The 17955-nt window shown below is 39.9% G+C and overlaps 1 protein-coding gene across 1 annotated transcript in view; it reads left to right on the forward strand.

Moving 5' to 3' along the window:
• The window catches only part of CUBN (cubilin), a 156338-nt gene that overhangs the window by 14430 nt on the left and 123953 nt on the right, over positions 1–17955 (forward strand). The window contains exons 12-22 of the mRNA XM_075082729.1: positions 12–198; positions 1924–2042; positions 4368–4602; positions 5967–6148; positions 6966–7128; positions 7331–7521; positions 11440–11587; positions 12206–12384; positions 12886–13048; positions 13294–13510; positions 14496–14626. Coding sequence (XP_074938830.1) covers positions 12–198; positions 1924–2042; positions 4368–4602; positions 5967–6148; positions 6966–7128; positions 7331–7521; positions 11440–11587; positions 12206–12384; positions 12886–13048; positions 13294–13510; positions 14496–14626 — 1915 coding nt within the window. The remainder of the gene's footprint in view (positions 1–11; positions 199–1923; positions 2043–4367; positions 4603–5966; positions 6149–6965; positions 7129–7330; positions 7522–11439; positions 11588–12205; positions 12385–12885; positions 13049–13293; positions 13511–14495; positions 14627–17955) is intronic.

The raw sequence follows: 17955 nt of genomic DNA on the forward strand, positions 1-17955 counted from the left end.
TATACCTGCAGGCAATGACCTCCGGATATTTCTGCCTGTGTAATGCGGGCTGGACAGGCCCTAACTGTACGGAGAACATTGACGAATGCATTAGCAACCCATGCCAGAATGGGGGGACCTGCACTGATGGAGTCAATAGCTACTCCTGTGAGTGCACCAGTGCCTGGACAGGACCACAGTGCCAGACTGCCCAGCAAGGTATGGCCAGAACACCTTTCCCATGAGAAATGGGCCACCAGGCTTCAGCGAGTAGATATTTGGTGTATATGATTAATATGTGAATAAGAACTAAGTAACGGTGGAAAAAATTGGCTGCCTTCTTGGTGGATTACAGGTCCCAGTCCAAAGTCCCCTGAAGTCAGTGTGATCCATGAGTTTTATTTATAGCTGCTTTGTGTAGAAGTAGGAGCGTAACACTGAAACTGATCTGCAGGTCCACTGGCCTTGACTAGATACCAGGCATCCTAAAATCAGATCTCTGTTCCTGAGAAAGTGGTCTGCTAAAGCTGGTTGGGAAAGAGGATCCAATATAAGGAGAGCAGATTTACAAGAGAATATACTAATGTTTCTCTTCTGCGCATACTCTCTCATTTGTTGCGAAGTTGAGAGGTCCTGATATTTTTAGTCAAGACAGAAAGGCAGAAAAAGTTTTTAAACAGAAATTTAACAAAAGAAATGTTATCCATGAAAATGGGGAACTCTGAGTTTTATAGAGTGGCTGCAAGGTCTTGCCTTAATGTTTCTTCTTAATATAACGTTTTCTGTTTGTTTGGGATTTTTTTGCCATTAGTTTTAATTGAACAAGGTCAGGATAGCATTCCGGTGAGCATCCCTGTGGCAACCATCTGCCATATGGCTCATATTTATTGCGGATTGCTGTGAAGAAAGCAGATTATCTTTTCACAGAATACAGAATGTAAAACTTTCACTGAGCCCCTGTGAAATCTGCTCTATTTTAGAGCTACTTCAGACTCTTTCCTATTTTACTTAAATATTTAACCAGTAATGTTTTATTATTAAGCACATATGAAAAAAAAATTAATTTTAACCATTCATAATAGAAGGGATAGAAAAACAGATTTTGTCTAGTGAGAAATTATATAATGTATCACCTTTTGGTTTAGTTCCTAATCAAGGGAAAAATAATACATTTTATGATATGATAATTCTGAATCTGGTTGAGAAATGGTGAGATGTTTTAGATGGACACTTAAAACAAAATTATATTTTTTCACCACCCCTTGAAACAAAATACTTCAGTTTGCTGAGAGCTGAATATTTCTTTAGCATCAGTTCAATGTTAAACTACACCCACTTGTTGTACACTGTAACTATATGTGCATTGTTTACTTCCTGGACATATTTTTCTGTAGCTGTTTGGGATTCCCAGTTCACAGCTCCCATTCACTGAATGGCTCAGTGAGAGAAAAGACCACAGTATATCATGAGAGGTATTATAAGGCCCAGAAATCTGACCAAAAAGAATAAATGGGACAGTAAAACATTTGAAGGATAACGTCTATGATGCACCACAATTTTATATCATTTTAACTTCAAAATGTTATTTCATTGTAGGTGAAAAATTTAAAGATTCTATCTGGAGGTAGCCTTCTCAAAGCAAACTAGTTTATGGACATTTTCCTGAGACAGAATTAACATCTTTTGGCAGTATCCACGTATTCCAGCTGAAAATCTTTGTTCTTTTTCCAGGAGCTACTTTTTCTCAGAGTAATTTTCCTGGGGTTTTTTTGTGATGTTATTCCACTTAAGACGAAATCCTGAAGAGTCTTTTATAGAACTATCTTTCATGTTTGTTTTAAATGCTTAGGAAGCCAAAACTATGCAAGAAAGCTAGGTTTTCCTTATAAGTCTGTATAGGGATAGCACAAATTAACCTGTTTAATTTTCTATCTCTTTCTGCAGTTTGTGGAGGATATCTCTCAGGCTCCAGGGGGACTTTCAGTTACCCTAACAACCCAAACAGCCAGTGGTCCAACAGTGGGGTCAGCTGCGCCTGGGTCATTCAAACTAATCCCAACAAGGTAAAACAGATTTCAGGTTAAAGAAACCCACACTCTGCAGGACCCCTCAGCTCATCGCAGGAAATGTGATCATCTTCATGCCACATATTCCAATATCGTGATCCAGTCCCCTCAGAATAAGTAGTTTTTCAAAAAGAATAAGTTTCAGGCCTTTACAAACCTTCAGGCTCCCTAGACTAAGAACTTGCCTAGGTTATATTTTCAAGGCTTTTCCTGTGCAGCTGAGGGTTAGAATTTATTCACCTACCACCAACTAGAGAAGGTGCCTGGCTTTACCTTGCTTTAGGATGTGATCTGTGAATAGCCGCATGAGAAAAGCTCTGCTCTGATGGGCTCCACAGTTGGTTTGTGAGCTAATTGACCCCAGAACATTTTCATGTTTCTGATTCCTGAGTGCCAGAAATGTTGAATGCTGAATTCATACTGTCAATGGCTTTGTGTAATGACAGAATTTTAATTTTATAAGGATCAATTTTTAAATGTTACACTCAAATGTATATTCTGATTCTGACCTGCAAATAACAATTCCACCTGTGTTATAAATAACAACTACAAAATATGTTTGGCGGTCGGTCACGAGCGGGGTTCCCCAGGGCTCGCTGTTGTGGCCAGTCTTGTTTAATATCTTTGCCTACAATCTGGACAAGGGGATCTAGTGCACCCTCAGTAAGTTTTCAGATGACACCAAGTTGGGTGGGAGTTTAGGATCTGCTCGAGGGTAGAAAGGCTCTGCAGAGGGATCTGGACAGGCTGGATGGATGGGCCAATTGTATGAGGTTTAACAAGGCCAAGTGCCGGGTCCTGCACTTGGGTCACAACACCACCATACAACACTACAGGCTTGGGGACGAGTGGCTGGGAAGTTGCCCAGTGGAGAAGGACCTGGGGATGTTGTTCAATGTCTGGCTGAACATGAGCCAGCAGTGTGCCCAGGTGGCCAAGGCGGCCAACAGCATCCTGGCTTGTATCAGGAATAGTGTGACCAGCAGGAGTAGGGAAGTGATCGTGCCCCTGTACTCAGCATGTACTGGTGAGGCCACACCTTGAACACTGTGTTCAGTTTTGGGCCCCTCACTACAAGGAGGACATTGAGTTGCTGGAGCGTGTCCAGAGAAGGGCAAAGAAAGCTGGTGAAGGGTTGGAGAACAAGTCTTCTGAGGAGCGGCTGATGGAACTGGTGTTGTTTAGCCTGGGGAAGAGGAGGCTGAGGGGAGACCTCATTGCTTTCTAAAACTACCTAAAAGGAGGTTGTAGTAGTGAGGTGGGTGTTGGTTATTTCTCCCAGGTCACTAGTGATAGGACGAGAGGAAATGGCCTCAAGCTGCATCAGAGGAGGTTTAGATTGGATATTAGGAAAAACGTCTTTACTGAAAGAGTGGTCAGGCATTGGAACAGGCTGCCCAGAGAGGTGGTGGAGTCCCCATTCCTGGAGGTATTTAAAAGATGTGTAGACATGGCACTTCAGGGCATGGTTTAGGAGACATGGGTAGTGTTGGATTGATGGTTGGACTTGATGGTCTTAGAAGTGTTTTCTGACATTAATGATTCTATGACTCTATGTGATTCTATGTTACTCCACACCTTAGCATGAGAGTTCTTACTTAGGATCTAAATATTTGATCTATTTTTGACATTTCATGGAGTGAATTAAGCAGTTTTATAACCCAGCAGTTCCTAGTGGTTTATACAGCATTACATATAAGTATGTGACATATCCTTAGCTTTAAGCCTGAGAGCCACTACTGTCTTCAGCAGAGCTGTATTAAAGCACATCAGTGAGGAATCTGAACACATATATAAAGCTGTGTATATCACTAAGTATCTAGAGTGGGCTTATGAGACACTTTTTATATATGCAAAAAAAGATAATATCATTTTTTTAAATCCCATGACAATACTTTCAGCCATAGCAAGGATGAGAAATGTGAATTATCTGAGGAGAAAACTGCTTGCGGATACCTGGAATAAAGTATTTTATGCTGTATTTCAAAATTTTCACATAGCTTGAAATATATATATGTATATATTTCACATATATAACAGACACAAGCAAAGGGTCTCAATTATTAGTTTATAGAAACAGTGCTCTTTCCAGACAACTTCTCTGTCCAAATTCTTTCCTATCTTCCCTCTTTCCTTTTGACCCCTAAGATTCTGTAATATCTTCTTCTGCCCTGGAACTTTTCAGGAAATGGCATAATGGCTCCAACGCTTTTAGGTTCTCACAGTTGCATGAACACATATCTGGTCTATACAGAGTTACTGCATAAACAATGTTTCAGCAGATGGAAAAAAGAGATTTCTTGTTTTGTTCCTTCTTGTTAGGTTCTGCGTATTATTTTCCCGTTCTTCCAACTGGGAGCAAGTAATGAGTGTAACTCTGACTTCCTTCAAATCCATGATGGGCCTTCAGCGTCAATGCACATGCTGGGAAAATACTGTGGCTCCTCACCTCCTGCAGAGCTTTTCAGTTCCCACAACTCCCTGTATTTTTGGTTCTACTCAGACCACACCGTTACATCTGAAGGTTTTACTGTTCGGTGGGAATCTCAGGATCCTGGTAAGTTCGATGAAATGTCAAGTAATTTAGCATCTTCATGGCTTTGGAACAAAATGAATGACTTATTTCCTTTGATTAGGAAACATTAGGAGCAGTAGGACAGTAAGTGAGGCTGAAATGTATACATACGTGTCACTTTAAAATACTTAAACTCCAACTCTGGGCCTCTGCATCAATAACTTTCTACTGTTTTTTAAGGCTGTTTCATACCTCCTGTGAGGAATCCCCCAAAGAGCATGTGTTCCTGGAGATGCCGTTCTTCTGATTACTTCTCTTTTCTCACAGAAATATCTAGTACTTTGAGCAAGCAAGATAACGATTTTTGCCTCTGACAATTTACAAGAGGCTAAAAAGTTTGAACCACACTTTCCAAACATGATAGATTATTGGGAATTTGATTTTAAATTATCTGTGAGCTTTTTGGTATGATTTGCTGTACACATCTGCCTGAGTTCTTGGTAACGTCACTTGCGTAATTCTTCCAGGAGGCCTCCATTTCTAGAGATAAACCCCAAATCATCTTGTGCAACATTGAGCTCACTCCAATGTTCTTGTGTATTGTCTGGAAATAAAATTGTGTATTGGTTTGCATCTTGAAAGAACCATAGAGTAAAAAAGTATAGAAATTTGCGTGGGGGGGGGGGGGGGGGGGGAAGGGGAGGAATGGTTTCTTTGTTTCCAGAAATATTTACTGAAATGCTTTTGATGTCATTTGGGGTCTTTTTTTGCTTTCTATTTACATTATTAGATAGATATTTGCTAATTGACAAATACAGATACTGAAAAGTGAAAACAGATCTTTTGGCGGGGGGGAGGAATCCAAACCAAAAAAAGCAGAGAGAGAGAGGCATAGATGTGACTAAACTAGCTATTTCTTAGGTATAACATACAAGTTACCCCTACCATTCCCAACTGTTATACTGAGAGGAATGGGTTTTTTTATTACAGGTACGTAAAACAGCCTTCCCTGTAATTAACATTTTTTTAAAGTGAAAACAGTCTTGTGCTAGGGTAAAACATGGAGGCTATTTAGAAAGCGCAGAAATTCTGATTAATTTTGTAAATCCAATACAAAACACAGTGGTTTTGATCATTGTCCTAAAGTTATTTCCATCATAACTGGGAAAGAATCTTTCTTTTACTGTGTAATCAGGAAATATTTGGAGTTCTGCTTTTATAATTGAGTTGCAGAATTAATTGTAAAATTTAAAAGAAGAAGTAACTTGTTGGTTTGGCTTGATCTTTGTTTTGAATTTATTCTGGATCCCAAAGCCATACCTAGTTTTGACACTACAGGAAAATTCATCTTCTGACCTGACATGTGGTGTTGAAGACTGTGTTCTTCCATATTTCTTTTCTGTTAGAATGTGGTGGTGAGCTGACGGGTACTTACGGCTCGATAAGCTCTCCAGGATACCCTGGTAACTATCCTGTAAACAGAGACTGTTTCTGGACCATCTCAACCAGTCCTGGCCTCCTCATCACATTTGCTTTTGGCACACTAAACCTAGAACACCATGAGAACTGCAGTTACGACCATTTAGAGGTAAAGTGTAAATGTGGATTATGACAGCATTTTATGGCTATGTTATTGCAAAACAAGATATTTCAAAACTTTTTTTACACACAAAAGGGGACTGTCTGAAAATTAAATTCTGGGTTGAAATGTTCTTTTGTACTTACTTATTCCAGCCATTAATGCACAATCAGATACAGAGCAGTATAACTGAAACAGGGTAAGAACCTTCTCCACTGAAGTCAGTGGAAGTCTTCCATCTAAAGAGGATGGGATTCAGGCCAAATATACCTGGTGGGAAGCTTTCACTTTCTTACAAAGTTCAGTCTACAAACTCCTCGTCAAATGTCAACCCACAGAGGTTAACATAATTGACCTTCAGCCTAAGGTAAATTATTAGGGAAAGAGATCTAAGATTAATAGATTCATATCATAATACAGTCCATGACTTGATGTGCGAGCATAGGGTTTTTTCTCAAGTGAAAAGTCATGGTTACAGAACTCACCAAATACCCAGTCATGGAAATGAGAAGCTGTTTTGGAATAGCATGTTCTCCAAAATTTTGCAATGCAGAGCATGATTTCAGGAAAACAATTCAACAGTAGATCTGACACTTTCTTTCCCTTTCACAAAACCCTTGATGACTCTCCTAGGAGGCCCATCACATCTATGCTGGTTGGTCTGTTTCTTGTTTCCCATGTGTTTGGAGGAAACTTTCTATAAGCTTTCCCTCCACCCACCATCTGCAACATCTCCTGGGGCCCCTGAGATAACTTAAGAATGTTGGTACTGTTCACAGTTGGCACACATCTAATAATCCTAAATGCTGATCTACATTCTGTCTAGATTCGAGATGGTCTTCTTCCACAAGACCCTGTCCTTGGTAAATACTGTAGCATCGGATCTCCACCTCCACTCCAAACCACTGGTCCGTATGCATGGATTCACTTTCACTCTGATGACTTAGTTACTGATAAAGGCTTCCACATTCTCTATACAACATCTCCTGGTAAGTAAAATTCAGCATTAAAGATTGGTCTGTGACATTCCCAAGCTACAGCCAACAACACATGAATGGATGTAATTAGCACTTGCTATTTAATAATGCAGAAATCCTCTTTGATATGCAGCCATTGTACAGAAGTAGCCTAAGCTGAAAGAGTTACTATACTTGTGAATATCTCAATTTATATATTTTTTTCTTAATATAGCAGATCCAAGTTGTGGAGGAAATTACACGGATAGTGAAGGGGTTATCACATCCCCTTTCTGGCCTAACCCTTATATCAACAACCGACAATGTATCTACATTATCAGGCAGCCAGAGGATGAAAAAATATACCTCAACTTCACCCATATGGAGCTGGAGAGTCACACTGGTTGTTCACCGAATTATATTGAGGTGATTTCTCTTGATTGGTTGATATGAAAGTTTGATTACATGTGTGTACAAAACCAAGCTGCAAAATTTCTGTCCCAAGGGCCACTGCAGAAATAGGTGTTAATCGTGGACTAAGTATATCAGTTTATTAGGGTCCAAAAGTCACAGGGGCTAAAAGAGCAGGGCTGTATATTTGGAATGAAGCAAAGATAACAGAAGAAGAAAATCAGTCTAGCTTAACGCTAATTCTTACTCAGCTGTACATGATTAAGGTGGAGTTTGGACCTTTGGTAAATGCATGACAAATGCAAGAAAAATAGAAATAATGCCATAGTCACTATACAGCATTTTTTCTGGCATCATTGTGTTTTATGAAAAATCTTGTTCTGGCTCAAAAAGGAAGCACACCATATATGTATTTATATATACATATGTACAGATATACATTTGAAAGCCAGGAGTTTATTGTTAGAATAACTGAAATATTACAAGAATTCAAGAATTGTTACTAGTCTAAATCTTATTATTATAGGGAAAAAAAAAAAGAATAGTAGAATAGTACAGTTAGAATGTTTCTGTATGGAAAATGTAATAATAATAAGTAGTAATATTGATACTAACTGGGATTCACTTGCGGTGCTTTTATGCCTAGCTCTCTCTTCGTTGGTCTGCAACTTCATGTTATGTCTGAATTTACTACTACAGCATGCCTTTTAAGTACACTAGACACCATTTCTTAATTTTGTTTGCTATCCCTAAGCCCAGTTTTGTCCAGCTCCAGGTCTGCTTTTCTTTAACTGACCACGGGTGAGGTTTGGCATGGTGCTGTGCAAGCTGGGGGCTTGTGGGGGCCGGGGGTGCTCCTCACAGTCAGGGCCTGCCCCAGTGCCCTGGCCAGGGAGCAGGGCAGCCCCAGGCGTCGGACACCTCCCTGGGGACAGGGGTGAGCCAAGGTCAGGCTGGGATGTGGGCCTGGCTCAGCAGAGCCCACGGCCAGGCAGGGCAGGGCTGTGGGGAGCTGGGCACCAGCCCTACTGCAGTGTTGCTGGGGCAGGGACTTATGGCCCTGGGGGGCTGACATGGGGTCCTGGGCCATGGGCAGGGTGCAGGGGCCCTGGGGGAGGCAAGGCTGGGCCAGTGAGTCCTGCTGGTGTCCTCAGGGCCTGAGAGCTCTTTATGTCGGTGGCCCGTGCCCCTTCTCCTGTCACGCTGTCCCAGTTCTCTGCGCCGCACCCTGACTCTCCACGTCTCAAGGCGGCTGCTGTAGTACCTGGCCTGTGTTTCTCCATAGAGTCATAAATACTTCATCCTACATGGAATGACTTCTGGGTACTGCTGTCTGTGTAAAACTGCGTCTGTACTGCACAGGGGTAAATAGAAGTGAAACAAACTGGGCATAGACACCTGGTTGGTTAGCAAAGGCACCGCCACAGCTGCAGCAGGTAGGCCAAGCCCTGTGGCCCCAGCACGGAGCTGGGTCCTGCGCTGCCAGCTACGCAGTTATGTGGCAGTGGGGTTTGGTTTTGTGCTTAATCTCTTCTTGACCAAGTGAGGAGTAGGCTCCTATGAGCTCTGCGCAGTTAATCTGTTTTTAAAAGATGTTATTGTGCTGACATCGTTCCCTTCCCTCCTCCTCTAATTCAGAGACTTTGGTTGGAATGAAGTGTAATTAATTTCTGAAATGAGAGGGGAAGTGTGTTTAATGAAAACAGACAGCTTTTGTTTGTTTGGCCTAGTACTCCTCTTGCCTAATTGCTGGCAGAACAGCAGCTAAATTCACAGCAGCCAGAGAAACAAAACCATTTCTGTTGAACGCAATCAGTTTCTATTAGTTCAGCAAGGCATTTACCTCGCTGTTTGCTGATCAGTCACAAGCTGTTCAGTTTCCATGTGTTTCTATCCTCCTCTTCTTCCTGCCCTCTCACTCGGTGGCTCAGCCCAGAGCAGAGAAACACAACTGACATTTTCTGACTGGGACGGTCAGTACAACTAAAGCACTGTGCTTTTTTTATCAAGGCCTGATTTTCCATATATGCCTTTCTAAAACACTGTCTCACTGGGTTTTATCATTAAGTTCAGCTAGAGATACAGCTTATGGCTGTTTCAGTTACTTTAAAAGTCACTCTCTGACAATTGTTATGTCACTTTGAAAACGTGCAGATTATTCCCTGGTGATATCAGGAAACCTGCAGAGTTCCTGCAGGGACCAGACACAGCTCACGGGCACTAGCTCAGGGAGGGGCATTTGGTCTCTTACTAAGGAAGGAACAGCCTGGGACCAGGGACCTGCAATAAGAAACTAGAGACAATAAAACTTATTTAAGAAAGGCTGCGACATGGTGTTGCAGAGCTAAGGTGTTAGCCAAGACATCTCCTTTTCCATGCCATCCTTCTAACTGGCAATAGGAGACATTACTCACATGATTTAGAGAATCTGTTACTTTTATCACTAATCGCTGTGCTTTATCAGCCAAAAATGTAAGAGAATCAGCTCAAGAAAAAATGTAAACTCCTGTGAACTATAGTTCTAGAAACTTGCATTGCTGTCTGAAGGTTTTCTAAATATTCCAGCATAAATTCTGATCTCAGTTGCTCTGCTGTAAATACAGAATAATTCTGGCACCTTAAACTCAAGTTCCAGGGAAATCAAAAATATCTGTTAATAAGAAAACCATATCGCCACCTTAAGATTGCCAAAGCTGGGCAAGAATGCCAGCCACTGCCTGCTCATCAGGGCACCGACAAGGCTTCCCTGCCTTCTCTCCCAGCCCATGGCGGAATGCAGCTGAGGAAGAAAGAAGAGGTGATGAGAGGGGGCCTGAAAGCTGGATGTCCCTGGCTTTGCCAATTATTTCACTGGAATTATTTTTTTGGGTTGACAGCATATAGGTACATTTAAAAGCAGCTCCAGCTACTTGAGCTACCACCACTTTTACAGCAGAAAAGAGCTGGTTTTTTCAGGAGAATTGTTGGGAGAAAAATTACATTTTTTGCCTTGGCAAATAGCAGAGGACCTGTTTTTTTGGACCTCACCTTCTCGGCTGTCCTCTTGGAACGAGGGGGGCACCTCAGATGGTGTTCAGAACAACTTGGCTTATACTGGTGCTCTGCCTGGTCCCCTAGATGCACCTGTTCTTACTCACAGTCTGTGGGTTCAGGGCCTGAAGTTTAGAAGTGCAAATACCTCTTTCCCTTCTAGTCCCCTTGATAGATAGGATTTATAGTCAACTTCTGGAAAAACACATCAGATATGTTTCTCCTTTGATTAGCAAATTGACTGAGGTCAGTAGAGTGGCAGTGCAGAAGGTAAAAGCTGGAAGTGATTCCCTGATATAGGTCCAATGTCATTACCATGTATTGGACCCCTCAGATAAAGTAATGGAAAGACATCGATATACCTCTTTACTGCTTTAGGGACTGAGTCACATCTCCTGTTAGCAAGCTCTCTGGTTGCATTGATGTATGGGTGTGATGGGACATGTGTTTGTTCTGGAGAAATGCCACTGAAAAATTACTAGAAGCTTCATGGCCAGAGCAAAAAACTTCACAAATGCCTCTTTTCCCCCCAGCAGATTTTAGTGATGGCAAAAATTTCATAGCTATCACTGGTGAGCACCTTACCTGTCTCTTTCATACTAAAGGTGCCACTTTTGGAAGTGTAGGTGCAGGTTGTACTAAAGCTGTGGTTCACAGAGATCTGTTTCATCCTAATGTCCTGTGACAGTAGCACATGTGTGTCTTGTACACTGATCCTTTCAGCTCTTATAAATCATGTGCTTGTGCTAGTTACTGTGATGGCTCTTTGTCCCTCTTATAAATAAGTAAAATATTTACTCCTTTTGTTATTTAGCAGCTTTTGTGAGACTTTGTTTTATCTGGATATGAGATCCCAATGCTTTTATGAACTGACATTTTTCTTTTTTGCTTTTTGATGACTAGGTTCGAGATGGTGACAATGAGATGTCTTCTCTTATTAGCAAATTATGTCATAGTACACTCATGTCTCCAATCACTTCTACCAGCAACAGTCTCTGGATCAAGTTCAAGACCGTGCAGAGGGGTAGCTTCAGGGCCATTTATCAAGTTGGTAAGAGGAAGTGGTCACCTGCACAGTGAATTGATCTGGAATTTGGACACTTCCAGTCATTTCCGTGCTATATTATCCTTATAATGGTTTTAAGACAAACTTCAAAAGAAAGGAAAGAAAAAAATAGAGTTGATTTATTTATTTATTGCTACTTTTAGAAATGCTAAGATGATGTCTGCAGAAGGTCTGCTGTAGGCACTCCTAGCATGCTTGAAAACCTCATTGCTTTTATTAATGATAAATCACTTACCACTAACATACTGAAGATGATATAGATATAATTCTGCCTAAATCTTTTTACTTTCATTTTTCCTATCTTCTAGTTCTTAATCACCAGCAAATCTATCTGTGTCTGTGAAACAAATGAGTCAAATCCATTAGATTTCCTGGACACAGTGAGATTGGTATTCTGTATATACGTTTATGCTATACTTACAGCAACATGTTCTTTTAAATATGTTCTTAATACTACTTGGATGATCTGTAGTAGATGCTGTAAGATGACAGGTTTTTAGGGGTGGTTTTCTTCTGATTTCATAGTGGTATTTGATAGACATCACATTATACAGTCCTTGAAACCATTCATCACAAGTACTAATTCTTGGTGTCTCTTGGCAGCCTGTGGAGGCTCCTTGTCTGGAGCAGGCACTATCCATTCACCTTACTACCCCAGGATGCCCCCTCACCCAAAGACCTGTGAGTGGATCATCTCCCAGCCAGAAAGAAAAGTGGTGATTCTTAACTTTATCAACTTTGACATTCGAAATACAACGACCTGTGATTTGGACTACATTGAGGTAAAGAATAATACACATCTACTCTGAATAGTAGATAGATTCTTATCTGTATGTTCCTTCTCATACTTACCTCCACCAAAGCAGAACTGCTTGATAGGCAATCACTTCTTACAGCAGTTATAAAAGCTTTTCCATGTTCTTAATGGGTTCCCAAACCTTTTCTTGGTTCTCCAAAGATGGCATGACCATTTTGATAATCAGAAACGACTATCAGGTGTCTTTAAACAGACAGACCTGGTTTTGGAGGTTTATGTGCCACTTACTGTTGAGGGTGTAAGATTTCAACTTTTCTCCATCTGACATTCTTTGGGTGGGACAGTGCTTCTCTGGCAGCCATAAGGTTGCATTTTATGTGCCTGTAGTAGAAACCATGCTGAAGAAAGGGTAGGGCTTGACTTACTAAGGATCTCTTTTATATATGGTTCTTATGAATTTACTTATGATTACAACTTTATTACGATAGAAATTTGTTTGGGGTATTTTGAATACACTGTTCTTCAGGTCAGAGATGGCAACAACACAGACTCTCCTCTTCTGGAGAAATACTGTGGTATAGCTGTACCATCTAGAGTGCATTCTACAAGGAACAATCTCTATATCAAATTCAGAGCTTCCTCTCTTACCAACTTTGGCTTCAGAGCTGAGTACTGGCCTTTAGATACAGGTAAGGATTTTTTCTTTGTTTTCTGTGTAGAGTGTTGGGACTTTCCAATTTTCCTGTACATGGAAAACAGTTGGCCATCCAGTTTTATGATGGTGTAATAGGAGATAAATTCTGAATCGGTTACTGTGTAGTATGCATTGAGAAAAAAAAATTTTTGAAATTTCAGAAAGAAAAGGAACCAATTTTATAAATGCCTAACTTTTTTATAAATATATCATTTAACCTGATGTTTTAAATCTCTACAGTATGTGGAGGGTTTATCACTGGATCAGAAGGAACCATTACAAGTCCTGGTCACCCAGATGTCTACCCGCACGGTATTAACTGCACCTGGATTATCAATGTTCCACCTGGCTACCTTATCCGCCTGACATTCACTTCATTTAACTTGGCATTTGATTATAGTTGTGGAAATGATTATCTTGAAATATATGACAACAGCACTATGCAAAAATTGGGAAGGTGAATATGTCCATTAGCCTACAGAGCTGAATTACTGTAGAATGAGCACTGTTCTGTAGATCTGAACATCCAATTTGCTTCCTTAAATTTTGTGTTTAGATTAATTCTTTGCATTACAGAAACAATAGCAGCAATTTCACTGCCTAGTATAGTGAAGGCAGCTTGCTTTCTTTGACCATGGATTGAGAACCACCTTTAATACACATTTTACTGGGAGGAACTAACTTGATAGGTTTCAATAGCTGGCATTTTCCAGCTCCATTAACATTTTGATTTGGGGAGATAAGTTCAAAAGCAGTATTATGCCCAGGAAAAGATGAGATTTGAAACAGCTGCAGAAGTGAAAAAAAGATTACTTAAAAGATTGTGTGTTTGGATCTCAGCAAAAACTAAACCAAAGCCTATATGTTATAGGATATTGTTTCCCCTTTCTCCTGATATGCGATTTTATCTTAGGGAAGAATCTTTTCTTTTTTTTCCCCCTTCGCCAAATGAGATATACAGAGGGTTTTGCCATCCTAGAATTCAAGAACACCTGAACTACTTGGGAACAGTATCCAGCTGCAGCTACAGACTGTAAAGTAGTTGGGTGACATGGCAGTATTTTGGAAAATATGGAGAAAATTACTCCCGTATTATAATGGAGAGCTTTTTGCAACCTTAGGCTTTGGCCAGCCACTCTGACTCCTACAAAAGAGCAGAATATGTTGTAGGTACAGCATAGAATAATTTCAATAAGTATTTGACAACTTGATGAACTGTTTCTCCTCTGACTTTGCCGCACAAGTTGGATTTGTACCCTTGTATATGTAGTGTGCTATTTAGTCCCATGATACAGGGTATATATCTGGGACCAGTATCATCCAAAGGAGAGATTTGTGTATGTGTAGCTGTTGAAACTTCTCAGGAAAGCTGAATCCTCTTCCACTAATACAGATGCTTCATAAAGTACTGCCATTCAATTTGGGGCATCTTTTTGGTGCAGGTACTGTGGAAGATCAATTCCACCATCTCTCACGAGTGGTGGCAACATGATGATGTTGTACTTCGTGACTGATCACAGCATTGCATCTGTGGGCTTCTCAGCTAATTATGTCTCCCTGGATGCATCAAAAGGTAATATGTCAGTCTGTTAATTATGCAAATTTAATGTTTTCAGCTGCCACTGTAAATAACTACTACAAGAAACAGAAACATTATTTTCTGTGTTAACAGAAGACTGCCTGGTGCCTCTTCTCCCCCTCCTTATCTATCCTGCTTTATTCACAAGCTTTTTCCTCCTAGGGAAGCAGAAATACATTTCTGTAAGCAACGCTGCTGTTTTCTTTAAAAAGCCACTAAGAGCTGACATGGCAGAACTGCATGAATTATTTAGGAATATCATTTTCTGAATTTGCTTTGTCTGTTCACATCTTAGTATGTATGATCTAGGAAACAGCAATCGTGGACAACTCACTTGAACGGGAGACTGTCAGGTACCATAAAAATTAATTTAGTCCCTATTAAGGTACAATATTGATGATGGCCAGAGAAAGGTCATGTAGGATGAAATTTGGTAAAGCAGCAAAATAAGTTGAAACCATGAGCTGATTTTTTTCATTACAACAGAGTGCAACGCTTCTGTACCCAGAAGAGTCCAAGGCTCCTGTTATGCCTTAAATCTGCTCTTTAACTATCTCCTTTTAAGGGGCCAAGACATACATCAATCAGTGGGGTAAAGACTATGGAAGAGAAGAATGGCTGTTCGTTCCCTTAGTTCTCTAAAGAAGAGAAAAACTGAGAAATTATTCTGAATTCTAATTGAGTTGAAGGTTTTCCAGGGTGGGGGCACATTTGTTTTTTCAAACTGTTCTGAAACCACCATACCCAATCCAGAGCATTTGCATGTCTCTCCAGCACTGAGAGCGTTTTAGCAGTGACTGAGCTGCACTTTGAAAAAACAGCCTCTTGGTGAAAGAATGTAACTACCAGTTTCATAGACCCAATAGGCATGGGTCTGCTCACCTTGCTGCTAAACACAGATCTGTAGTAGAAGATTTATGTGGATAAAGGGACCGGTTCTGCCTAGCAGAATTAAACTGCAGAAGAGGTAGAGTGGGACAATAGAAAAAGTAAAGATGAGAATACATTTGTAGCTGGGTTATTTGTGTATCCATCATAACCAGTTTCTAGCTAGATGGTGTATGTGAGTGCAGGCTACAAGGGATTTATTAGATGAATGCCAGAAATTCATAGTACTCGTCTGTGCATCTATGCTCATTGTTTGATCTTAGTTTCTCTAATAATTTTATTTTTTTCTACTTTCTGAGTTTCTCCAACCTGTTTAAAACCAGCAAAACCTCCAGTTTCTACCTCATGAAAAATAACTGCTTTCTTGGTGACAGCTTGGAAAATTTGGCTATTATTTCATCTCTCAAGCATGTGTGTAGATGAGACCAGTACAGATTTTGCCACTGTGTTTTTATTCACTACCAGATAACTTATAAATCCAAATAATCAATTTTCTCAGCTTCCTTCATTCATACTTGAGTTATCTGGCATGGAAACGAAAAAGCCAGTAAAACCAATTAAGATTTGATGAGAACTATTCCAAGGAGGAAATTTCTATTTCTTAGAAAATAATAGGCCAAAACCCAAGTTCTACTTTTAAAAATATTCCAAGAAGGACTCTGTAGTTTGAAAATTGAGTTCTTACTAGTGAGAAATTGTGACATTATCAGTTTCATAAAGAAAGCCTTTTGTGGGCCTGTTTTTGCAGCTGCCAACTGTAACTTCTGTAAATGTGGTTGTTTCTTGTTAATGTGATGTGTTTTCTTTTTCTTTAACTCAGATCAATATTTCATGGGTAGATTTGAGTCCTTCCTAACTGTTCTTATAGCAGCTTTTCTCACAGTTCATCAAGATCAAAATATTCTTTACTCAACATTAATCTATATTTCTGTCTCTGTGTAACCCTATCTGTTTCTCTGGTTTTGTTAGTTATCTTATTGGCGATGAACCCTAAGATTTTCTGTCCAGCTTCACTACTCTGCCTCCTGTCTTCCATATTCCCCTCCTTTACCACCGCCATCGTGACTGGACTTTCTCATCTTTCATCCAAAGCATTGCTACATGCATCATGTGAGGTTCAAACTTTAACAACACTGTCCCTGGAACAGTTTCAAACCATGCCTTAAAAATACAAGGCTGTCTTCTCTTTAATACTGTTTACAAGTAGAAACTGTATGAAATGTTTATATGAAACAAGAATCCAAACTCTAAACAACAGGTATGATTTTCTTTCCCCATAATTAACACTGATATCTTTACTACTCTTTAGCTAAACCAGGCTAACTCTCAATTTATTCTCACTCAAGCCTCAAACTATGATCTCTAGAATAAATGCTTTTTCACTTCAACCACTATAGTTTGCATAACTATGGTAAAGCAGTAGATAACTACTGAAACTGAGAGTAATAACCCTATAGAGAAGTTGAAACTACAATCTGTTTTCTTTACAGAGATTTGTTGCTTTTGGTCCCAGCGCAAGCATAGCAATACTATAAAGTTGTCAAAAATACTGGATTGCTAACATTCATTTTTGATCAAGAATAAAGTATATTGAAGCTGCTATGGCCTGAGAGAAGGCAAAGATATGTGTGTATGTGGCCTTCGCAGTAAGAACCAACTCCCCACTTCACTGACATCATATCAAGTTTAGTTTTCCCACTGTGAGATGTTTAGGCCTGATATTCATCTTATGCATATCCAGTTACACTAAGGTAGCAAATTGCTGAGCATAATCATATCTGAGAGATTTACCAAAGCTATGGGTAGTTTTTTCCTTTGCATCTGCTGCCTATTTTCTCTTTTTTCTTTCTCTCTAATGAAAATATGGTTTTAATAATGTTTCTTATGCAGCAAGAATCTTTCATATTTTTGAGCTCTGTTTTCTTAGCCAGCTAGAATGTAACCAATATCAGAACTAGTCAAAGCTGTTCTGGTTCATATTAGATGTTTCAATAGGCTTTTGCCTGGAGTTATTTTACAGAGAATAAGCTATTGAAAAGATGGACAAGATTATCACACACACAGAGACAAAAAAAGAATAAGTAAGAGTAAAAAAAAAAAAGGATAAGTAGGAGTGAAAAAAGTGTTTTTGTGTAAAACAAAACTAACTTTCTTCTCCATGCATCTTGGCAAACAATGTTTTTGTTGGCGTGATTTATCTGTGATCTATTAATTAGTTGAAAAGTAGCCTGAAAATAATGACAAAGCTATATTTCCTGGTCAAAAGATTTGAATGCCACGAGATACAGCCATGGCCATGGTCCATAAAGTGCAAACAATTGTCTTAGCAGTCTGCCAGCTAGTAGCTGGGAATAGCTCATACGGCAGTAATACAAATGGAAATCCTTCAGTCAAATATGCCCGCATGATACTTAGTTGTTTAAAATATATACTGA

The sequence above is a fragment of the Phalacrocorax aristotelis genome, chromosome 2 (assembly GCF_949628215.1).
Source record: "Phalacrocorax aristotelis chromosome 2, bGulAri2.1, whole genome shotgun sequence".
In the NCBI taxonomy this organism is placed as follows: Eukaryota; Metazoa; Chordata; class Aves; order Suliformes; family Phalacrocoracidae; genus Phalacrocorax; species Phalacrocorax aristotelis.